Source organism: Triticum aestivum, chromosome 1D, assembly GCF_018294505.1.
Source record: "Triticum aestivum cultivar Chinese Spring chromosome 1D, IWGSC CS RefSeq v2.1, whole genome shotgun sequence".
Lineage (NCBI taxonomy): Eukaryota > Viridiplantae > Streptophyta > Magnoliopsida > Poales > Poaceae > Triticum > Triticum aestivum.
The window spans coordinates 40,234,926-40,257,484 of NC_057796.1; the positions used below are offsets into that span (position 1 = coordinate 40,234,926).

Below are 22,559 nucleotides of genomic sequence, written 5' to 3' on the forward strand. Positions count from 1 at the left end.
TTTCCTCTGTTCCACTCTGAATTCGACTAGTGACCTCGCTCTGCAATTCGGGTCTAACACCTCCTGCCTGTGTATGAAATTCAAAGTGCCTGCTGGTAGAAATTAGACCCTCACTATTTCATCAAGTTCTTTTTGTGGCATTTCACGATCAGATGGCGATTGGGGTAGGTGGTATACATATACAATCTTCCACAAGAAGCATTAAAAATACAATCTTTTCTTGTATGATTTGTACCAGACACCTGAGATTTTATAAACTCTCTAAAGCAGTCACTTTCCTTCATATGAATGCATTTGTTAGCAATGTCATTGTCAGTGATCTGCTATCTATGCAAGGGTTGCTTTACTTCTATTTAGAGAATTTTGTTTATTTTTCTGGGCAAAAAGGTCGTGGACGAACTGATGTTTGAGGTTGCTCATGTTATGCAGGGGCGTACCCACGTTGAGGTGAGTGGGGGCCTAGGCCCCTACTCAAATTCTGAATTCCTATAAGGTTTGCTTGTGCTTTCTGAAAAATATGCTAAAACTCTTTGAATTTTCCAGAGAACATGCCCCCACTCAAAATAGTTTCTAGGTCCGCCACTGATGTTATGTCCAATTAGCGGATAAATATACGAGCTCGTGCTGGACTATCCTACACTCTATGCTGCTGTCAGTTGCACTGGTGGAGCTCGTCGCATACAGGTGGGAAAATTATTTCCAGTGTGATTTCTTTCTGCTTTACTTCGTCGAAGAGTCAACTATTTTTCCTCGTGATGTACATAAAGGCATGGCCAAGAATTCACCCGTGTGAGCTTTCGCTTCATTGTGGAGGACACTAACACTACCTCAGGTGACAGGGAATCAGAGCATTTGCTTGATGAAAACTTCTTGCTCTGGTACACAGTGCCCTCTGTTCTCCGTACTGCCCCACAACAGTAAAGGTTTCCAAGAATCCAAGCTGCAACCTTTACCTTCTCTGTTCATTTCTTGATCTTCCACTGCCTGACGTGCTATTGCAGGTGAAAATTGCATGATCATTTGGAGGTCTCACTGTCAACCTTGCATCGATGTGCCACACTTCTCCGCTTGAGGTACGCCCCAGCATGCACACACTTACACAGCGAGGACAACTTTGAGTTCCTCCACCATACACATCCTTCTTACTCCTCTTCCTCTTGTTCAGATCTCAGCTTCTTTCTACCTAGCGCTATTCGAAAATAATTGAAGGCGAACCATTCTTATGTTTTGCTCAATCTTGGTTCTTGGATGAATAGCATCACTTGGATGTCAACTGAGTTTGCAAGGAATTGGGTGGATTAAAAGGCTCTGAAACAGGCTTCATTCTTGTATGTTACTGAAACTTTGGCTACATAGAAACATGGACTCAGTTGCATACCTAGCTAAGCATTTAGCGATTCCTGTTTGTATACATACCTAGCTAAGCATTCATCATTCAGTGTGATGTCTGTTGTACTAAGCAGCTAAAGAAGAACTTCAAGCTTCATCAGTGAATGCATGAAGGTTTGATTGTCACTGAGGTTCCTGTGGAGTGCATGCCTTTTAACCTTTGCGGGAGAGTCCCGGGTCTGCTCCTCCCATAGCAGTCACGGCATCTTCTGTCCGGCGAGGGTGTAGGCTGGCGTGTTGGCTGAGCGGGGCCTTTGTTGGTGTGTGTTCATCTGTTTGGCATCTGTTGTGACGTTTGGCATGCCGTCAGCGAGAGTGGGCTTGGCCCTGTGAGTATCGATGTTTGGAAGCGGGCGTGGCCCTTGTTGTATCGGTTTTCGCCCGCTTTTCCGTGATTAACTGGGCATCAATCTTCTTGGTTAATGGAATGGGCAAAGCTTTTGCCCGTGTTCCTATTTTTCTTTTGTCACTGAGAATTAAATGCCATATTGAAGACTGCAAGTGCTCATTTTCAAAGGTGTGATTTGCAATCTCACATGTTTGACACTTTTTCATGGATTTGTTTCTGTCTGCAATAAATCGCAAAACTGCTCTGTTTTTCATGCTCCACATTTTGAATTTCAGGAATCCAATTTGGACAAGCACATTAAGGAAGTTCACGGAGTAGCCCCTTCACATGCGCATTCTCTGTTTCCATACAAAGCATAGCATGCAAGTGACAATGATGAGAAATGAACCTAGTGCTCACGTGCATGTTGAGGTAATCACAAAGGAACCACTCACGTGCCTTTGCTATAAGGAACATCTATTTTCACTAGGATAGTCACAGCTTTCCAACAAACCTTTGCAGGTCAATTTCGCGGATGCTGATGAGCAACCACGACTTCGTCCAGGCAGGCACAAGAGGATGCCCATTTCCGTCGAGACTTTGATGCGAAAGAGGGTAACCTGCTCCTGCTTACGATGATGGAACCGAGTATCTGAGACGGCTTCTGTCAGGTTGATTCTGGAAGGAATTGGAACGATGCTACATTTTTTGGGTGATCAAACAGGCTTCTGTACTTTGAGATATCCTCAATCTTATTATGCATGTATGTACATTTCAAGGAAATACATAGGCAAGGGCAGTATGTAACCGTGTCATAGTATAAGATAGCAATTATCTAGATAATATGAGATGTGGATGAGTGAAGATACTATTCCTGCTCAAGTAACGAGGAACCCCAATCCGTAGCTGTATTTTTTTTCTTTTAGAGATAATGGTTGTATCTTGAAAACTTTGATTTAAATGATTTTCATCGAATTATTTCCACTTGGGTTGTTTGATTTGTTGGATTATATCTTGCGGGTTTTTGCACACATTTTCAAAGAAATTGTATATGGATGATATTTTTTTCTGTATCGTGCAATCAAGCAAATTTTTACACAAATTAACTATCTATGATTTCTATGGACATGACAATACAATCATATACCCTTTATGTTTTGATGTTTGATTCTGCAAATTAAAGAAACCCTTTAGAGCAACTCTAGCATGTCTCAAAGTCTCAAAAAAGAAAAAGAAAACTATAGCATGTCTCTAAACATGCCCCCAAATGGTTTTTAGGGTTAAGAGGGGGAAAAAATCCAACAGGATCCCCGATTACAACCCTAAAATATGGAGGTCCGTAAAAAACCACAGCCCATAGCATAGCCCCTTCATTCACCTCTAGCATCCCGGCACCTTAAGTGCCTCCCTGCGCACCTACATGGTGGCATCCACGTCCAGCCTCCCAAACCTAGCTTCCCGATATGAAGCTTTGCTCCACCTGCCTTGTGCTGAAGTGGCGTGACATGCGTCGTATCCCAGTGTCATCCGGCCTTCCCGCATAACTATGTGATGTTTCATGTCCGACAACAAGCTAGGGGTTGCAAAATAGGTGAGCAACCGTGCAATGGATTGACGATGTGCTCAGGAATAGAAGGGAAAGAAAAAACAGAAAAAGAAAACAATGAGCTAGTGACTTATGGGTACCATGTGTCGATGCAAAGGCAAAGAGAAATATGGCTATAAATAGGGTCCATTGATAAAGTTGGAAACACTGTTTTAGGCTAAAAAAATAGGGCGCTCGTATGTCTCGCTTATAGCGAAACCTAGGGAATCCTCACGTAAAGGGGAGCCCCAGATGGGCGGCCCAGGCCACGCGGGGCCACAGCCTCGTTTTATTTTTCATGTTTTCTGTTTTCATTTTTGCTTTAGTTTTTTACGTTCACCTCGCCATCGCCCTCTTCAACCGCGTGTGTCGAGAGCAATCCGGCCCGCGGGTGGTGCCTCTCACAGTCCACACGTACAACATCCTCATGGACTGCTGCTGCCGCGCGTCTCGCCCGGACCTAGGTCTTGCCTTCTTCGCTCGCCTCCTCAGGACAGGCCTGAAGACAAACGAGATCACCGCCAACACCTTCCTCAAGTGCCTCTGCTACGCAAGACGGACGGATGAGGCTCTGAACGTGCTGCTTCATAGGATGTCCGAGCTCGGCTGTGTGCCTGATGCCATCTCATACAACATTGTTCTGAAGAGCTTATGTGAAGATAGCATGAGTCAGCGGGCGCTCGACCTCCTCCAGATGATGGCGAAAGAAGGAGGTGGCTGCTCCCCCAACGTGGTGGCGTATAGCACGGTCATCCATGGCTTTTTTAAGGAAGGTGAAACAGGCAAGGCATGCAATCTGTTCCATGAAATGATGCACCAAGGTGTTGAACCCAGTGTGTGGACATATAGCTCAATCATTGATGCACTGTGCAAGGCCAGAGCAATGGACAAGGCAGAGCTAGTGCTTCAGCAGATGGTTAACAAAGGTGTTCTACCCAATAATGTGACATATAATTGCATGATCCATGGATATTCCACATCTGGGCAGTGGAAAGAGGCTGCTAAATTGCTTAGAGAAATGAAAAGCCAGGACCTTATACCAGATATTGTCACTCGCAACTCGTTCCTGGCCTCCCTTTGCAAGCATGGGAGAAGCAAGGAAGCTGCAGAATTTCTTGATTCCATGACTGCCAAGGGCCACAAACCAGATATCGTATCATACCGTATTTTGTTTCATGGGTATGCCAGTGAAGGATGCTTCGCTGATATGATTGATCTCTTTAATTCAATGGAAAGCAACGGTATTGCAGCTGACTGCCATGTTTTCAACATATTAATTAGTGGATATGCAAAACGTGGAATGACAGAAGAAGCTATGCTGATATTTACTGAAATGCGGGGACAAGGAGTGAGTCCAGATGTAGTCACCTATTCCATTGTAATAGCCGCACTTTCCAGAATGGGTAGGCTGACCGATGCTATTGAGAAATTCGATGAGATGACTGCCTTGGAAGTACATCCGGACACAACTGTTTATCACTCACTGATTCAGGGTTGTTGCATAGACGGTGATTTGGTTAAAGCTAAGGAGCTGATGCTTGAAATGATGAACGGTGGTATTCTTCGGCCTACCATTGTGTTCTTCAATTCAGTAATAAACAGTCTGTGCAAAGAAGGAAGGGTTATGGATGCACATGATGTCTTAGACTTGGTTATAGGCATAGGTGAGAGGCCTGATACCATTACATTTAGTTCACTGATTGACGGATATTGCTTAGTCGGGAAGACGGATAAAGCATTCAAAATACTTGATGCCATGGAATCAGTTGGTGTTGAGCCTGATATTGTTACTTACAATACACTGCTTGATGGCTATTTTAAAAACAGAAGGATTGATGATGCTTTGACTTTGTTTAGAGAAATGCCGCGTAAGAGAATTAAACCTGGCACTGTTACATATGGCATCATGTTGGATGGGTTGTTTCGTGCTGGGAGAACTGTTGCCGCAAAGAAAATGTTCCATGAGATGAACGAGAGTGGAACAACGGTGGACATTTCCACATACGCTATAATACTTGGAGGTTTTTGTAGAAATAATTGTGCAGACGAAGCTATCACCCTGTTCCACAAATTAGGTGCAATGAATGTGAAGTTCAATATTGCAATAGTCAATACCATGATCAATGCAATGTACAAGGTTGGGAGAAGAGAAGAAGCTAAGGAACTATTTGCTGGAATATTAGCCCGTGGGTTGGTGCCTAATGAATCTACTTACGGAGTAATGATAAAAAATCTTCTAAAAGATGGAGCAGTGGAAGATGCTAACAATGTGTTTTCATCAATGGACAAGAGTGGTATAGTCCCCAGCTCCCGTCTCATCAATGACATCATCAAATTGTTGTTGGAAAAAGGCAACGAAAAAAATAGCGCGCTACAAAATATAGCGAGGCCCTTCTCCAAATGCTACACAAGTTATAGCGCGCTAATAGCATGCTATATTTCGAAATAGGGTTTGCAAAAAAAAATCAAATATATCTAGAAATAAAGTATTTAAGTAACTAAATTTTTCCTAGGAGCAAGCAATATATGCATAAGGGCCAAATCTAGGACATAAAAATTGTAAGTCTCAAACAGTTTCAAGATAAAAAGAGTGAGAAAGGTAGTGGTCGTGGGTTGGTTTTGGCCTGCTGGGCCGGCTGGGCTGTGGTTGTTTTAGTTTTGCATGGCCTGCACGTTAAAACGTATAACGCTACAACGTTATAGCGTGTGTAGCGCGCTAATTATGTGATTAGCGCCGTAGCGGCCGATTTTGCCAAAACGTAACGTCTCCCTTCCGAATATGCTATAACCGCGTTATAATGGCGAAATAGGGTGCTATTTTTTTCGTTGGAAAAAGGTGAGATCGCCAAGGCCGGATATTATTTGTCTAAAGTTGATGGGAAGAGCATATCACTTGAAGCTTCAACTACTTCATTGATGTTTTCTCTCTTCTCAAGGAAAGGCAAATATAAGGAGAACATGAAATTGCTCCCTGCCAAGTATCAATTTTTCGATGTGTTGGTTGACTAGTTGATACATTGCATATGAGACTAATTTCTCAGAAAGCACAGTTTTATTGCTTGTGTAAAGCCCTCCTGCCTGCTTAAGATATCCAATCTTATGCATGACGCTGCACTCTCTATAGGGAAAAGGTATGTGCTGTAGGAACCAAATCAGATTGACTTCGAAATACCTGTCGAAGCTAAGTCTTCTGGAAACAATTTCAGTGATTCTGAAAACCAACAACTATTTTGAAACAAGCAAATAATTTTATGAGATAGTTATATGGAAATTCCATTGCAGCATTTGTCAAAGTACACCTCTTTGCGAGCATTACAGTTCCGTAAGTGGAGCAGCTCATTCCCATTGAAATCAAAGCATTTGCATCACCTGAGGGACAACCTTTCTAACATGGATGGTTGTGCCGCTTTTCGGCTGTGGAAAACGACAATGGTTGTTGACCCACCTGTGACTTTGTAATCTATGTAAAACAGTCCCATTCCTTTATTTGAATGCATTTTTAGCAATGCCACCCTCAGTGGTCTGGTATGTATGGAATGCTGGATTTACTTTTAGTTCTCAGTGCTCATGCCGAAGTCTCCTATATTCTATGCTGCTTCAGTTGTACTGGTGGAGCTTGTTGCGTAATGATGAGAAAAGTTTTTCCAGTATGATTTCTTTCTACTTTACTTCATTTAAGATTCAACTATTTTTCCTCATGATTTAAGTAAAGTTATGGCCAAGAATTTACTGGTGTGAACTTTCACTTTAGTCAACGATTCCCAACTTTCTGTTCTTTATTTTCCTTCACGTGAGTAGTTGCTCTTTATTTTCCCTCCGCATGATTCTATTCTACGAAAATTACTAATTTAATTTGGCAAAGAGGAACTGTAGGAGCAAAACAAGTTATCCTAACATACCGACAAATGTATAAGCTATTTCATGATCACCATGAAACTGGATAACCAACACTCATCATTAATCCAGCATATAATATAGGTTCATTTATGTTTTTCATACTATTGTATTTATAGTTTAGAATTAACTATTCTTGGGGACCTCTCTTAGTTTCCTTTTCACTTGAGTCCTCATTTTCACTTTCACATCCCCCCTGCACTTTCTATTCATTTCTTTGTTTCTTTTCTTCATCAAAATTCAGAATATACTGTATATATTTCTTGCGTGCATTTTCTGGTCAGTTCAGTAAACTTTGCTGAAGCCTGCAAAACACTTAAAAAAACATGTGGCCGTCAACACCCAATATTGCAAAAAAAAAAACTGAATAATGTAGATGTAAGTAAAGTGAAACTATGGCTACTCACTCTTGAATTTAGATAATTCAGCGAACTTGTGAGTATCCTTCCCCCAACACTTTGTCCAGTTAGTATTTTTGCCTCAGCAGGGAAAGATTCAACCCACACAGTCTCCGACCCCCTTTTATAAGGTCCAGTTAGTATTTTTGCCTCCACATAGTGGAGCTCTTCAAAGCACTGTGCGAACGAAGTTACATTGTTATGCATATATAAAATATTGCACAACCTGTGACTTATCTATCCCTTTGCATCTGTACTTAGTTGGCATGGACAGGAGTGCCTTGCACACCGGACTTCTCTCCATTTCATTGTCCTCCATTTTCCCATTTTTGCTCTGATTTCCCATCAGGTTTTGTCATGCAGTACTTATACCTATAGGTTTCTTTGTTATTTCTTTGTTGTTGGAGGTGCCAGCTTTGCAGAGTGAGAGCTTGCCTGCCTGTTGATGTTGATGTTAATCTTGTCAGTAATCTGAAACGTTTTTCGCTGATGTTGATGTGAATGTTTCTGCTAATCTGAAATATTTTCCTCTCATCTTGCATTATGATGCTTATTTCCGCTAATCTGAAATATTTTACTCTGATCTTGCATAAGATGTTCGAGGTCAGGCTGTCGTAAGGATATGAGTGGGTCCATGGAGGGTCCTTTTTGTGGGCAGATATGCTAAGGTATCATCTGAATAATGCTTTCCTGTCTATTTCTTCTTAATCTGTGTAGCTATTTGAAATTGTAGTCATAGTCGTGTTCGATTCCTGCTAAGTGGCTTTTCGAAGTAATGTTGAGTGTAGACACAAAGAGACAATATAAGTCATTGGATTATTATGTCCTCTATTTCCTTACTCTGCTGCTCTGTAAGATGAGCAGACTGAGGTTCATAAAGTAGCATGCTTGGGAGTATCCCGACCCACTATTTCTACACCCTAAAACGTCTTATATTAGTTTACAGTGGTAGTATTTGGCAGTCTTTCCTTTCATTGAAGCATCAAAACTAAACCAACTTTGCCATACTAGAGCCATATCCGCCAAATTAGTTCTAGGTCGTCTTGTGTATCATACAGATACAGTTATGCTTTTCTCTACCCACTAGGCCTACAGGTGTTCTAGGTCGTCTTGTGGCATGATCACGTGTGGTTTTGAGCACCTGTAGTATTCGATTATGCTAAATCCTTGCGTTGATTTCTTGCAAAGAAAAAGTAATACCCTTTGGAGATATAAGGTTTTTTAGCCCAACTGTGGTACGAGTCTATAGCACACAATGCACACGTGCTCATCGATATGGGACTAAAACACACATGATCCAGAGACAGCGCTGGTGATCAGACATCTCATCCCAAAGGTTCACCGGGAACCATTCCTCTTTCCGCTGCAATTTACACCCGGCTGGATTATTCTTGCAGCAGATGACCGTTGCCTGGACCAAAGGCCCCAAAGACACAAAGGCTCCTATTTACAGAGTAAAGCGCACACACCATTGCAATGAGCCTTTTCCCTTGCAGGGGAGAAAGTTCTGCCTTGATGGACGAAACAAGCAGAGCATATATTCCTCCGGTCCACTTCAGTCCATCTCTATGCTTTCCATATAATAAGATCATTTTGGATGCAGTACCTATGCTCTGTGTGGTGTGTGCCCAATCTTTCATTACTTAATAAACGGATGTTAATTAGATTTGTTATGTGGGACTATATAAATGCATCTGTCACTGGAATTTTCAGTACTACCAGGTGTACCTTAACGCGGAGTATTGTTGCGGAAGTGTGGAATATATAAGACCACCTATGTAGTGGATATGTACTACTCTTTAGTTAGGTATCATACATATACAAAAAAGTAAATTATGTACTCATTTATATGTGCAAATACAAACCCATATTTGAAAATTGAGATATATGCTACCACATATTAGTGTACGAGGCATGAATGTATCTACACCCCGGTTGTACGATGTAGTTTTACTTTGTCACTAAAATTTATTTTTTATCTTTATATTTACAAAGTAGATTTGTTTACATAGAACTGGGAAAAGGAGCATATTGTCAAAACAGATCTTTCAACGAACATATGTACTACCTTTGTACCAAAATATAAGACGTTTTTAGGCTAAACTAGACTACAAAAACGTCTTGTATTTTGATACGGAGGGAGTATTTTACTAGGTTTGTCTCAACTATTGCTTCTAAAATTTGAAGTGCTCTCTGTATTGGAGCCAGCGAGTAACTTGACAATCAATATATGCAACTGACCTTGCATTGCATGATTACTAGGAACCAAAAAGAAGTGTCTGGTTTAATGACACTGACTAACCCATTAGCTCACCACCAATTACAAGACCACATCAACCGAACAACATGGCAGATTGGAGAGAAAGGAGTATACACCTAAGGACAAAATAGTTTTTCCAAGGCAGGCTTCAAGAAACCAGGGGCACCCCCTGACTCCATTTGAGACACCAGAGGCTTCCTTCTTTCCATCCACACATATCCTTCCATGTAAGCACCACTTGGAAGTTGCTCAGAATTAGAATGCTATCATCATCAACAGGACAGCCGCACATGTCCACCAACCCTACCAAGCACAAGAACAAGCACAAACACAAGGAGACACATCAGCAGGTGACCAAAATGGTGCAAAGCCAACATGAAGACAGGTCACTGAGAATTTGTTCTTCTTCGTTTATGATTACAGGTCACTTGACACTGTTCTCCTCCTTTACGGTTTCATAGTTTTGTATTGTATGGCTACCAGAACAAGCAAGTTGTGTGTATCGACGGTCTACGTGTCGGTCCAGTGGCATGTTCTTATAATGTATCATCTCTGTTTCGAATTATGAGAAGTTTTAGATATTTCAATGTGAACTACATACGAACTGAAATGAGTGAACACACTAAAACGCGTCTATGTACATCCGATTCAGAAAAAGTTAGAACATCTTATATACTTTCAAATTACCATGGTTATGATGACTTACTACATCACATAAACAGAGTTTTGGATCAAGCAATGGCATGCTCCTTTATGCCATGATATTATTACCTTGGGGCTATCAAAAGACATCAGCAAGCATGCATGATGCAACCTTTTCAACTTGCCTACACTTTTACCATGAAAACTTTGCAAAGTAGTTCAAAATGGAGCTTTTTCAGTTCAGAAAGGAATAGATGCAAAGCGCGGACAAAGCTTATACTACTGCTAAAAGAGCAAAAAGCGGAGCTCTCACCACGTTTGCCTTTGCGGATGATGCCGAGATGCTGTAGTAGCCGTTGTTCTGCGGCCCGCCGCCGCTGCCGGCAATGCTTCCCGTGCCGCCGGCGCCAGACGAGGTGGTGGCGTTGTCCTTGGGCAGGCGGTAGGAGAGCTCGTACACCGGCGTGCCGTCGGGCTTGAAGAGGCCGTAGTTGCGCTCCGACAAGGGGCCGGGCTTCATGTTCTCGTTGAAGAGCGCGAACATGTAGACGCGCAGCGCCCCGTCCGGCCGCAGCGGCGTGCCCTTGCCCTCGCCCACCAGCCGCATCACGTTGCCGTTGTACCTCGCGGCGTTCCGCGGCGTCGCTCCGGTCTCGTTGCCGTCGCCGGCCGACGGCCACCCGGTCTCCGACACGCGCACCTCCACCGCGCGCGCCGCCGCGCGGTTGGCCGCCGCGATCGCGTGGTACACGGCGTCCACCTGGGCCACCAGCATGTTGGGGTAGCGCAGCCCGGACGACGGGTCGGGGACGCCGCCGTGGCCGGGCTCGAGCAGGGCGTACTCGAGCTCCACACCGGCGGGGTCCTCGGCGTAGGCGAAGTAGGGGTAGGCGTTGACGAGGAACGGCGAGCCGGTGCGGGCGTGGAAGTTGAGGATCGGGCAGAGCACCGGGAGGAGGTCCTTGCGGAAGTAGGCCGACGAGGGCGGGTAGGAGGTGGCGAGCACGCCGAGGTTGTGCGCGGTGGTGACCGCGACCTGCTTGTCGAGGCCGAGCTGCACGAGCGCGTCGTGGATGCACTGCATGGCCGGGAGCAGCGAGGGCGTGAGCGCGGAGCTGTTGGCGCCCGTGAGCACCTCGTTGCCGACGGTGAGGACGGCGATCTTGGTGGCCGGGAGCGCCGGCTGGATGACGGAGCGGACCCAGGAGGAGGCGCCGGAGGGGGTGGAGACGGCGGCGAGGCACTCGTCGGGGACGCCGACGACGAGCTCCACGCCCGTGTTGGCGAAGGAGCGGAGGGTGGCCGGGTCGGCGTCGTAGAGGCGGACGCGGCCGACGCCCAGGCCGGCGAGGAGCTGCAGGGCCGAGGTCGTCGGCGGGAGGTTGTTCCCCACCCGGCCGTAGTTGATGCCAAGCAGCGCCGACGGGGTCGCCTCGGGCGCGGCCGGCAGAAGGAGCGCGAGCAGGAGGAGCAGGAGCGGCATTGTCTTGTCACGGCAATGTGTGCTGCGCGCGAGACGTGGATAAACGATACAGTAGAGCTGGAGTGAGTGAGATTGTGTGCAGTGGCTGTGATGAGTGACTGCTACCGGAGTGAGCTGGAGTCAGGGGTTTTCTCTTGGCTTGGAGTGGGCTCGCCTGGTGAGTGCTCTGTTCGTACCGTTGTACAAAGGCGGCTGCTAGAAATCAAACCGGATGATTTCTCGTGTCTAGCCAGCCGTCTGATCTGGCGCTGGTGGCCATTCGATCGCAGCAAATTGTTGTCTATTTTTTTCTCAGGCCTTTCATCCACCACGCGCACCATCGACCATCTACATCGTGGCATCTGCACGCAACAATATTTTTAATTTGTCACTCCAGTGGTCCACGTGTTTGACAAAGAGCACTTGAGAGAGCGAAATGTCGTGGGCATAACCAAGCTTTTGCCACTTGAAGAAGTAAGAGGGCTTCTCAATATGCTTGATCCCATCGATTGCATGCACTAGGAATTGCAAAACTGTTGGTAGGTTTGCAAGGGCAATACTAAGATCATACAGGAGAGCCAACAATCATGCTAGAAGCAGTGCCATCACATGACCTATGAATTTGACACTCTTTCTTTGGCATTCCCAGGGTCTCACAATGATATTTACGTGCTTCACCGATCTCCATTATTTGCAAAACTTTGTCATGTGTAGCCTTCAAAGTGCAACTATACCGTCAATGGACACAACTACCGATACTGTCTATCCTCATTGGCCGATCACTGACTATCTCCGAGCCAAAAGGTAACATAAATAGTCTCTTTGTCCAAATACAAGAAGATTCTAGGAAGGCTGCGGAGAGGGCATTTGGAGTGGTCAAATCTCGTCGGGCTATTGTTCGTGGACCCGCAAATATGTGGGATCCCGATACATTTGTGGGAGGTGATAACTTGTTGTGTGATCATGAAAAATATAATTGTGAAGGATGAGGGTGGTGGTGTCCGTAATGCTGATTTGGAAAACCATGGCCCACATGTCCACCTCCTAGAACAAGAGGCAAACCAGGGTGCGCATTTTCTTGAGATGCATCGGCGACTTCCAGAGTGAGAAGTGCATCAACAACACCTAAATGATCTTGTGGAGCATTTGTGGATACAACATGGAAACCAATAGATTGGTTGTATCCTTTGATTTTTTTTCTTATGTTTGAACTATGTCCCGTAAATAGTATTTAGTAGAAGTGTTGAGCGTGCTTTGATACGCCGTTGGTGTTGTTGAGATTCTTAAAAAAAGTACTCGTTTTGTTTTAAAATATAAGGTGTATTATTTTTCTTGAAAAGTCCAACCTCTTTAAGTTTGATCAAATTTATGAAGAAATATATCAAAATTTATAGTATCAAATTGGTGTTATTAGACTCATCATGAAATGAATTTTCATATTTTTTGGCTTAATATTGTGGATGTCGATTTTTTTTGGCTCTAAACTTGATCAAAGTTAAAGAAATTTGACTTTTCAAAGAACTAATACCCCTTGTATTTTGGAACCGATGGAATATTTAGTTTGGCGGATGGGGAAGATGATGGAGTGTGTTTTATATTTATTTATAATGTGATTATTTGGTGGGCCTTTCATGGTGTGATTTTGTGTTATGCGCTAATCAACTCATCCTTTTGTGGGTAAATTTCTGCGGCGGTGGCTACATGTACTATATAGGTGTTATAATATCATCACATGGTGGTGCTTCTTTTTTTTCAGGTGATAACAGGGTGCACGGGGGTGATATGTTTTTTCTAGCCGGTTGGTGTTAATTGATTTGAAAAATCCTTGGCTCGATCAAAATCGTAAACCAAATTCAAAATTGAATATCTTAATCGAATATAAGAGCTTCAAAATTAAGTTTTTATGATGAATTAAAATAAGTAAATGGGAGAGCTCCTTGAGAAATTATTGACCCGATCAAAATCAGTGACCAAGTGTAAACTGAAAACCTCAATTAATTGTGAGGACTTAAAAATTAGGAAGCATAGTGTATAGTATAAAAGAATAGAATCAGAGCTTTGAGAAATTGTTGACTTGGTCAAAATTGGGTGATCCAATTCCAATTGGACACCTCAATTGATTGTGAGGCCTTTTACCCCTAGGGAGCTTAGTGATATAGTAGATGTTTTAAGTATGTATGGCTTTCTAAATTTGTACCATGTATTTACATGTTTAAACTATGTCTTTCAAGTGTTCAAGTTTGGTTGAAGAAAAAAGGGCAAAAATGCAAACCAGGCAAATGGGGTAGGCTGAATAGGGGATGTCATTGGGCGTTGGTTTTTCACGGACATATGAGCCATGTTCGCGGACATGAAATATGGGAAGCTCATTTGATGTTTGGCCTTGGAGATGCCTTTACGTCTTAAACTCGTACCCCACCCATTCTAAAATACAATGTGTATTGTCTTTTATTCTTTCTTTCAGAAGTTAAACTTATTTAAATTTGACCAAGTTTACTAAGAAAAATATCGATCACATCTACAATATCAAATCTAGTATCATTAGATAAAATCATTAAATGGGATTTCAGATTTTATTGGTGTTATAGATGTTGATATATTTCTTAATAAACTGCGCAAATGGAGAAATATTTAACTTTAAAAAAGTTGATACACCTTATATTTAGTAAAAGAGGGGGGGGGGGGGGTACTAGGGCTTAGCTAGATGGTTTAAAATACACGGAATATCTAAATGGGCATGTTCCCTCATTAGTCTTTCCACTCCTTACCTTCAATTGTGATTTTTTCGCTGCTAAATCTAAAAAGTCAAGATAACTTATTTCTTAAAATTGATGAATCTTTGTTGTTTTTAGATAGCTTATCAGGAGGAGCTTGGTTAAAAATGGATGAATCAATCAATAATCCATCTATCTTTCTTTTTTGTGGTGTGATCAGTAATCCATCTTAACCATTAGGTTTTTAAGGGATCTTAACAATTAGTTTCATCTCTATGAGGGCTGCAAAATAAGACCCTTTTTATTGTGTCTCGGTGATTTTCTTTTTTTCATAGTCATCCTTTACTGTGTTGTAATATGACGACTCTCCAACGCATTATCCTTCCCGCTTTCCAGTTGGCTCCCCCCGCCCTCCCCCCTCTACTTTAGTCCTTTTTTTGTTTATTCAAAAAGTAAATAAAAATGAGATTTTAGAAACTTAAGGAAAGTCAAACTTAAAAATAATAATTGATGAATGATCTTTCGTATATATTACAAATGAAATTTCAAAAATCATGGACCAATTTCAGAAAATCCAGAGAGAAGCTTTAAGAAAAATAAGGAAACAACCTTTGGAGAAAGAAGTCCATTTTTCATCCTATTTGTTTTCTCAACAAAAGACGAAACTTTGTGAATCATTCGAATACCCGGTTTGCTGATTTTGTCACGTATTAGGAAAACCATGCCGCTCTGGTTTGGATTCGACCAGGTATAAATCTGGGTTTATTTTTTGCACCCGTGGGTTTTCGGATACGTGAGAAAATCAACCAAAAATGGATGTTTGGACGATTCACGAAGTATATATATTTTTTTGAGACAAATTCACGAAGCATATTTTGCAACACACCTTTTTTATGGGCCTATTCAGCGAACACAGTCAAGGACAGAAGCTTTTGATTGTGAAGAAGAGAGCATAGAAATTCACGCCGACTGAAAGAAACCAGCAAAACACAAGAGAGTACACCACTGCGTACCAACTCGACGGCCGCCGCTCCCCCTGCACCTCGTCGACGGTCCGCCGGTGTCCGGTCTCCGCTACCCCTCCTCCTTTACCTCGCCGATTTCCCGCCTCCGCCTCCGCCTCCGGTCCTCCTCCTCCTGCACTGCACCTAGCCGAAGTCTGCTCTCCGCCACCGCTCCTCCTTTACCTCGCCGATGTCACGCCGCTATACCATCACACTGATCTCCCGCCTCCGAGTCCCCCGCCGCTGCTCCTCCTCCACCTCCATCTCGCCGCCCTCACGCTCCTGGTCTCCCCGCGACGCCTTTGCCGCGGCCACAGAGCGCGTGCGCGCCGGCACGCTCAGCCCGGAAGATGCACACAACCTGTTCGATGAATTGCTGCGGCAGGGCACTCCGGTCCCCGAGCGCTCCCTGAACGGCTTCCTTGCCGCCCTCACCCGTGCTACGTCCTCCAATGCCTGCATCAAAGATGGCCCCGCCCTCGCCCTTGCTCTCTTCACCCGAGGGTGCAGAGAAGAAGCCGGCCCGCAGGTGGCGGTGCCCACCGTTTGGACCTACAACATCCTCATGGACTGCTGCTGCCGCGCGCGTCGCCCAGACCTAGGGCTCGCCTTATTCGGGTGTATCCTCAGGACGGGGTTGAAGATAGACCAAATCACCGCCAACACCCTCCTCAAGTGCCTCTGCTATGCGAAACGGACAGAAGAGGCTGTGTACGTGCTGCTTCATAGTATGTCCAAGCTCGGATGTGTGCCTGATGCCTTCGCATACAACATAGTTCTTAAGAGCTTATGTGTGTTAGGAAAACTTGTATTCCCATGGCCATAGGCTGATATATATACATGTACTGGTGTGGAACATATGAAGGAAACCCCTTATACAACGGGATAAATATAAAGGGGTACATGACTTATATTATAACTCTAACAACCTCCTCAAACTCATGGTGGATGAACAACACTGAGTTTGGAGAGATAAAAGCCATGTTGTGCTCTAGTCTGGGCCTTCGTCAGGAAATCCGCCAACTGTAACTCGGAAGGCACATACTGAAGAGCAATAACCTGATCCTGGACACCAGCGCGCACATAGAAAGCATCAACACCAATATGCTTGATGAGCTCATGCTTCACAGGATCGCGCGCAATGCTAATAGCACCTGTACTGTTAGATAAGAGCAGAGTCGGTGTAGTGACAGAAACACCAAAATCCTGAAGTAACCACCGTAACCAAGTCACCTCTGCCGTCAAAAGAGCCATGGCTCGTAACTCAGCCTCAGCACTCGAACGGGAAACTGCAATCTGTTTCTTCGTCTTCCAGGCAATGAGAGAACCGCCAAGAAAAACACAGTAAGCAGAAAGTGAACGGCGATTAGAAGGATCACTAGCCCACGTAGCATCCGAATAGGCCTGAAGCTGTAAAGAACTGGAGCTAGGAAAGAATAGACGGTGAGAGATCGTGCCCCGAAGATATCGGAGAACACGAAGGAGATGACTATAGTGAACCGAGGTGGGAGCAGAGACAAACTGACTCAGAATATGAACCGGATAAGAGATGTCCGGACGAGTGACTGCTAGATAGACAAGACTGCCAACGAGATGACGATAACGCGTCGGGTCAGGGAGAGGATCACCATCAGTAGCACGGAGGTGAACATTGAGCTCCATAGGAGTCTCAACAATGCGCTCGTCAGTAAGAGCAGCACGAGCAAGAAGATCCTGGATATACTTTTTCTGGGATATAAAAAAGCCATCAGAGGTAGAAGAGACTTCAATCCCAAGAAAGTAGCGAAGAGGTTCAAGATCAGACATAAGAAACTGCTCACTAAGACAGGCGTACCCTGCTCAGCAAGGACTCCACGCAACATCTTGGAGATATACTCTCCAGCAGAGTCAGCACGGAAAACACGAATAGGAGTAGAGAACTGAGTGTGAACCATGGCAGCAAAACGCTTATAGATAGATAACACCTCACTACGAGAAGACATAAAATATATCCAGGTGTATCGAGAGAAATCATCTATAAAAATAATATAGTAGTGATGGCCTCCTTTCGAGGCAAATGGAGCTGGACCCCAGACATCGGAGTGAACAAGGTCAAAAGGACGTTGAGACATAGTGTCGCTATGAGGATAAGGTAATTGGACCTGTTTACCAAGCCGACAACCTTGACAGTCTAAAGACACACCACCGGAGACAGATCCAAGAAGACCACGTCAAACTAAGGATGAGAGACGAGAGCCACACAAGTGACCAAGGAGATGATGCCACTGCTGAAAAGAGCTGGTAGACAAGGCAACAGAGGGGGAAAGACTGGCGGCGGTGGCAGCGGAGGGAAGGTGAAGCCAGTCAAGCTCCCAGAGACCCTGAGAGTCACGGTGTCGGGGGCCAGCACCAAGGAGAGCACCAGTGTGACGGTCCAGAACAGAACAAGAGTCAAAGTCTAGAATCACCCGACAACCGGAGTCAACAATCTGACCACCAGAAAGGAGCTGCATGGTAAGTCGAGGAACATGAGCAACATCAGGAACATGAAAAGATGAGGTGCTAAGAATGCCTCGACCATTAACCGGGAGGGAAGTACCATCAGCAGTAAGAACATGAATAGGAGAATCAAGAGCACGAATAGAAGACAAGGTGGATGAATCATGAGTCATATGAAAAGATGCTCCAGTATCAAGAATCCATGAAGATGTACCTGACTGTGTTGAAGGTGATCTCACAATGCCAGAGGAGTCAGTAGCAGAACCAGCAGAACCCGTTGGTGAAGAACCAGAGCATGCAGCGAGCAAGCACCGAAGGCGCGTAATCTCCTGCTCAGTCAGGAGCTCAACTGAAGAGGTCGACGTAGATGCACCCGGCAATGAAGAGCCGGAGGCGGTCAGCAGACCACGGAGTCCCACAATCTCCTGCTCAGTGAAGTACATAGCTGAAGTAGACGACGCAGTAGCACTAGGAGAGGAGCGGCCGCCAGGCCCACCACCACCTGTGGAAGCCGCCAGAGGAGGCGACATAGCATAACCAACATCATCCGTAGAGGCTGGTGAAGGAGACGAGGGCACATGCCGACAAGCCCCAAGCGCCAAAGGAAGACGCGGGTCAATAGAGTCATATGCATCAACGCATCCGATGGGGGCCGTGAGAGGAGCCGGTGTAGAACGATAATCACCGATGAAAGTCGCAGGAGGAGTCGATGTAGAGCGACAATCACCACGTACGAGAGTCGCCACAGGGGACGATAGTACAGACGGACGAGCACCAAGCACCGAGGAAAGGCACATGTGTGAGACGGGATCAGTGTAGGGAACACCGAGAACACCGTCAAAAATCTCCGGAGAGCAGGCAAGAGACACCATGGCAGATGATTTTTTTTAACAATCAGCCGAATCAGTGGAAACCTGAACACGGATCAGATTAGGCAACACAAAGGCTCCCGATGCAGCGGCAGCAACTAGCAACCGGAGAAAGAGTGGGCTACCGATGCAGACGGCAGCAGCCAACGCGCTGGGAACAAATCCAGCCGGAGGTGGCAGGATCCGGCGAGGGGCGGCCGGATCCAGCGAGGACCGGCGAAGACAGACGGCTGGCGCCCGGATCCAGCGAGAGGCAGCGAAAAAACCAGCGGCCGGCGGCGCGATGGGGCCGGTGGATGAGCAGGCGGCAACCTCCAGGGTTGGAACCAGCGGCGTTGACCAGGGCAGCCGCAACCAGCCGATCGATCTGGAGCGGGACACCTCACGAGCGGGAAGAGCTCCTGTGGCTGGGGAGATGAGGCGGGCAGGTGGATGAGAAGCAGCAACAGCGGCGGCGTTGCCAGAGATTGGATCGGTGAGAGCACGAATTGCACGTGCGAAAAAAAACCTAAAGCTCTAATACCATGTTAGGAAAGCAACTTGTATTTCCATGAGGCCATAGGCCGATATATATACATGTACAGGTGTGGAACATATGCAGGAAATCACTTATACAATAGGATAAATACAAAGGGGTACATGACTTATATTATAACTCTAACAATGTGAAGGTAGCAGGAGCCAGCAGGCACTCGACCTGCTCTGGACGATGGCAAAAGATAGAGGTGGCTGCTTCCCTGATGTGGTGGCATATAACACGGTCATCCATGGCTTTTTCAAGGAGGGTGAAACAGGCAAGGCATGCAATCTATTTCATGAAATGATCCATCAAGGGGTTGAGCCCGATGTGGTGACGTACAACTCGGTCGTTGATGCGTTGTGCAAGGCCAGGGCAATGGACAAAGCAGAGCTAGTCCTTCGTCAGATGGTTGCTGATGGTGCTCAACCCAATGCAGTGACATATAATTGCATGATTAATGGATATGCCACATCTGGGCGGTTGAAAGAGGCTGCTAAAATGTTCAGAGAAATGAAAAGCCGGGGCCTTATACCAGATATTTTTACTTGCAACTCCTTAATGACTTACCTTTGCAAGCATGGAAGAAGCAAAGAAGCTGCAGAATTTTTTTATTCGATGACAGCAAAGGGCCACAAACCGGATATCGTCTCATACTGTATTTTGCTTCATGGGTATGCTACTGAAGGATGCTTTCCTGATATGATTGATGTCTTTAATTCAATGGAAAACAATGGTATTGCAGCCGACTTCCATGTTTTCAACATATTAATTGATGCATATGCTAAACGTGGAATGATGGATGAAGCTATGCTGATATCAAGTAAAATGCAGGAACGCAGAGTGAATCCTGATATAGTCACCTATTCCAGCATAATAGCTGGACTTTCCAGATTGGGTAGGCTGACTGAGGCCATGGAAAAATTCAATCAGATGATTGCCTTGGGAGTACAACCGAACAAAGTTGTTTATCACGCGCTGATTCAGGGTTTTTGCATAGATGGTGATTTGGCTAAAGCTAAGCAGTTGGTTTCTGAAATGATGAACAGAGGTATTCCTCGTCCTAACATTTCGTTCTTTAGTTCACTAATAAAGAGTCTCTGCCAAGAAGGAAGGGTTATGGATGCCCATGATATCTTTGACTTGGTTATAGACATGGGTGAGAGGCCTGATGACATTTTATTTAATTCACTGATTGACGGATACTGCTTAGTCAGGAAGATGGATAAAGCATTAAAAGTACTTGATGTCATGGAATCAGTTGGTGTTGAGCCTGATGTTATTACATACAATACACTTGTTAATGGCTATTGTAGAAATGGAAGGATCGGTGATGGTTTGACTCTGTTCAGAGAGATGCCGCGTAAGAGAATTAAACCTGACACTAATTCATATTGCGTCATAATGGATGGGTTGTTTCGTTCTGGGAGAACTGTTTCTGGAAGGGAAATGTTCCATGAGATGATCGAAAGTGGAACAACAGTCAGCATTTCCACATACAACGTAATACTAGGAGGTCTTTGTGGAAATAATTGTGCAGACGAAGCGATTGCCCTGTTCCAGAAATTAGGTTCAATGAATGTGAAGTTCAGTATTGCAATAGTCAATACCATGATCGATGCAATGTACAGGGTTGGGAGAAGAGAAGAAGCTAAGGAACTTTTTGCTGGAATATCAGCCAGTGGGTTGGTGCCTAATGAATCTACTTATGGAGTAATGATTATGAATCTTCTAAAAGATGGAGCAGTGGAAGATGCTAACAATGTGTTTTCATCAATGGACAAGAGTGGTATAGTCCCCAGCTCTCGTCTGTTAAATGATATTATCAGAATGTTGTTGGAAAAAGGTGAGATCGCCAAGGCCGGAAATTATTTGTCTAAAGTTGATGGGAAGAGCATCTCCCTAGAAGCTTCAACAACTTCATTAATGTTGTCTCTCTTTTCAAGAGAAGGGAAATATCGGGAGGACATGAAATTGCTTCCTGCAAAGTACCAATTTTTCGATGGATTTTGTTGATTTTGCACAAGACTCTGCTCAGGAAGCTTGAGTTTTTGCTTGCATAAACCCTCCTGCCAGTATGACCGTATAAGAAATCCAAACTGCATGCTTGTAGCATTGGGGTCATTTAGCGGTGTGTCAAAAATCACAAGAGTGAAATGCAATATCAGCCAGTGGGTTGATGCCTGATGCTTATACTTACAACGTAATGATAAACAATCTTCTAAAAGAAGGATCAGTGGAAGAAGTTGACAATATGTTTTCATTGATGGAGAAGAGTGGTTGTGCTCCCAGCTCTCATCTTGTAAATGATATCATCAGAAGGTTGTTGGAAAAAGGTGAGATTGCCAAGGCTGGAAATTATTTGTCTAAAGTTGATGGGAAGATCATCTCACTTGAAGATTCAACCACTTCATTGTTGTCGTCTCTTTTTTCAAGCAAAGGGAAATATCGGGAGAACATCAAGTTACTTCCTGCAAATTATCACTTTTTAGATGGATTTAGTCGCATTGCACATGAGACTAACTCCTAAGAAAGCACGGTTCAACTCTTTTCTTGCCATAAGGCCCTCCTGCTAGTACAAGATATCTTAGTGGCCTGCTTTGTACCTTCAATATTTCATTGAGTTCATTTTGTGATGTGTCAAAGTCACAAGAATGTGTAATGTCTATGAATCTTTTGATCTTCGATGGGCAAGGAAAGGTAGACCAAGTAGTCTAATTCCATTGGTGGTATGAGGTAATGACTTCGTAAGAATTTTTGGGGTAATGACTTCTGATGCGATTTGGGAAGGTATACAATCTTTTCTACCAGACACCTGAGGTTTTATCCCTTTGAAACAGTCACTTTCCTTCGTAAGAATGCATTTTTAGTAATGTCATTCTCAGTGGTCTGCTGTGCATGCGAGGGTGGATTTACTCTTAATTTGAAAATTATATTTTCTATGTCAGGACAAACGGGTTCTTGAAGGATGTATGTCTGACATTGCTGATGCTATGTTGAGTTAGCAGATATACGAGCT

At 44.5% G+C, this 22,559-nt stretch overlaps 2 protein-coding genes across 3 annotated transcripts; one reads left to right on the forward strand and one right to left on the reverse strand.

Annotated features, from left to right (window-relative positions):
• Nucleotides 1-9,690: 9,690 nt before the first annotated feature.
• On the reverse strand, nt 9,691-12,123 carry LOC123164431 (glucan endo-1,3-beta-glucosidase 11). 2 transcript variants are annotated; one of them, XM_044581914.1, is made up of 3 exons: nt 10,810-12,123; nt 10,626-10,632; nt 9,691-10,157 (listed from the first exon to the last, which is right to left on the reverse strand). In XM_044581914.1, the coding sequence occupies exons 1-3, from the start codon at nt 11,977-11,979 to the stop codon at nt 10,003-10,005; spliced, it is 1,332 nt and encodes a 443-aa protein (XP_044437849.1). In that variant the 5' UTR covers nt 11,980-12,123; the 3' UTR covers nt 9,691-10,002. The 2 variants fall into 2 exon arrangements, with proteins under 2 accessions (XP_044437849.1, XP_044437843.1); XM_044581908.1 differs by lacking the exon at nt 10,626-10,632 and having other exon boundaries at nt 9,712-10,157; nt 10,810-12,120.
• A 3,494-nt stretch (nt 12,124-15,617) lies between these two features.
• Nucleotides 15,618-22,248, forward strand: LOC123157519 (protein Rf1, mitochondrial). The gene is made up of 4 exons (XM_044575813.1): nt 15,618-16,469; nt 18,855-18,865; nt 19,702-21,551; nt 21,703-22,248. The coding sequence occupies exons 1-4, from the start codon at nt 15,867-15,869 to the stop codon at nt 22,068-22,070; spliced, it is 2,832 nt and encodes a 943-aa protein (XP_044431748.1). The 5' UTR covers nt 15,618-15,866; the 3' UTR covers nt 22,071-22,248.
• Nucleotides 22,249-22,559: the final 311 nt, after the last annotated feature.

Excerpts from the sequence above, each read along its gene's own strand:
- LOC123164431 (XM_044581914.1), bottom strand. The coding sequence starts at position 11,979 with ATGCCGCTCCTGCTCCTCCTGCTCGCGCTCCTTCTGCCGGCCGCGCCC.
- LOC123157519 (XM_044575813.1), top strand. The coding sequence starts at position 15,867 with ATGTCACGCCGCTATACCATCACACTGATCTCCCGCCTCCGAGTCCCC. Across the intron at positions 21,552-21,702 it reads CCAATTTTTCGATGGATTTT|TATCAGCCAGTGGGTTGATG; the intron begins GTTGATTTTGCA and ends AGTGAAATGCAA.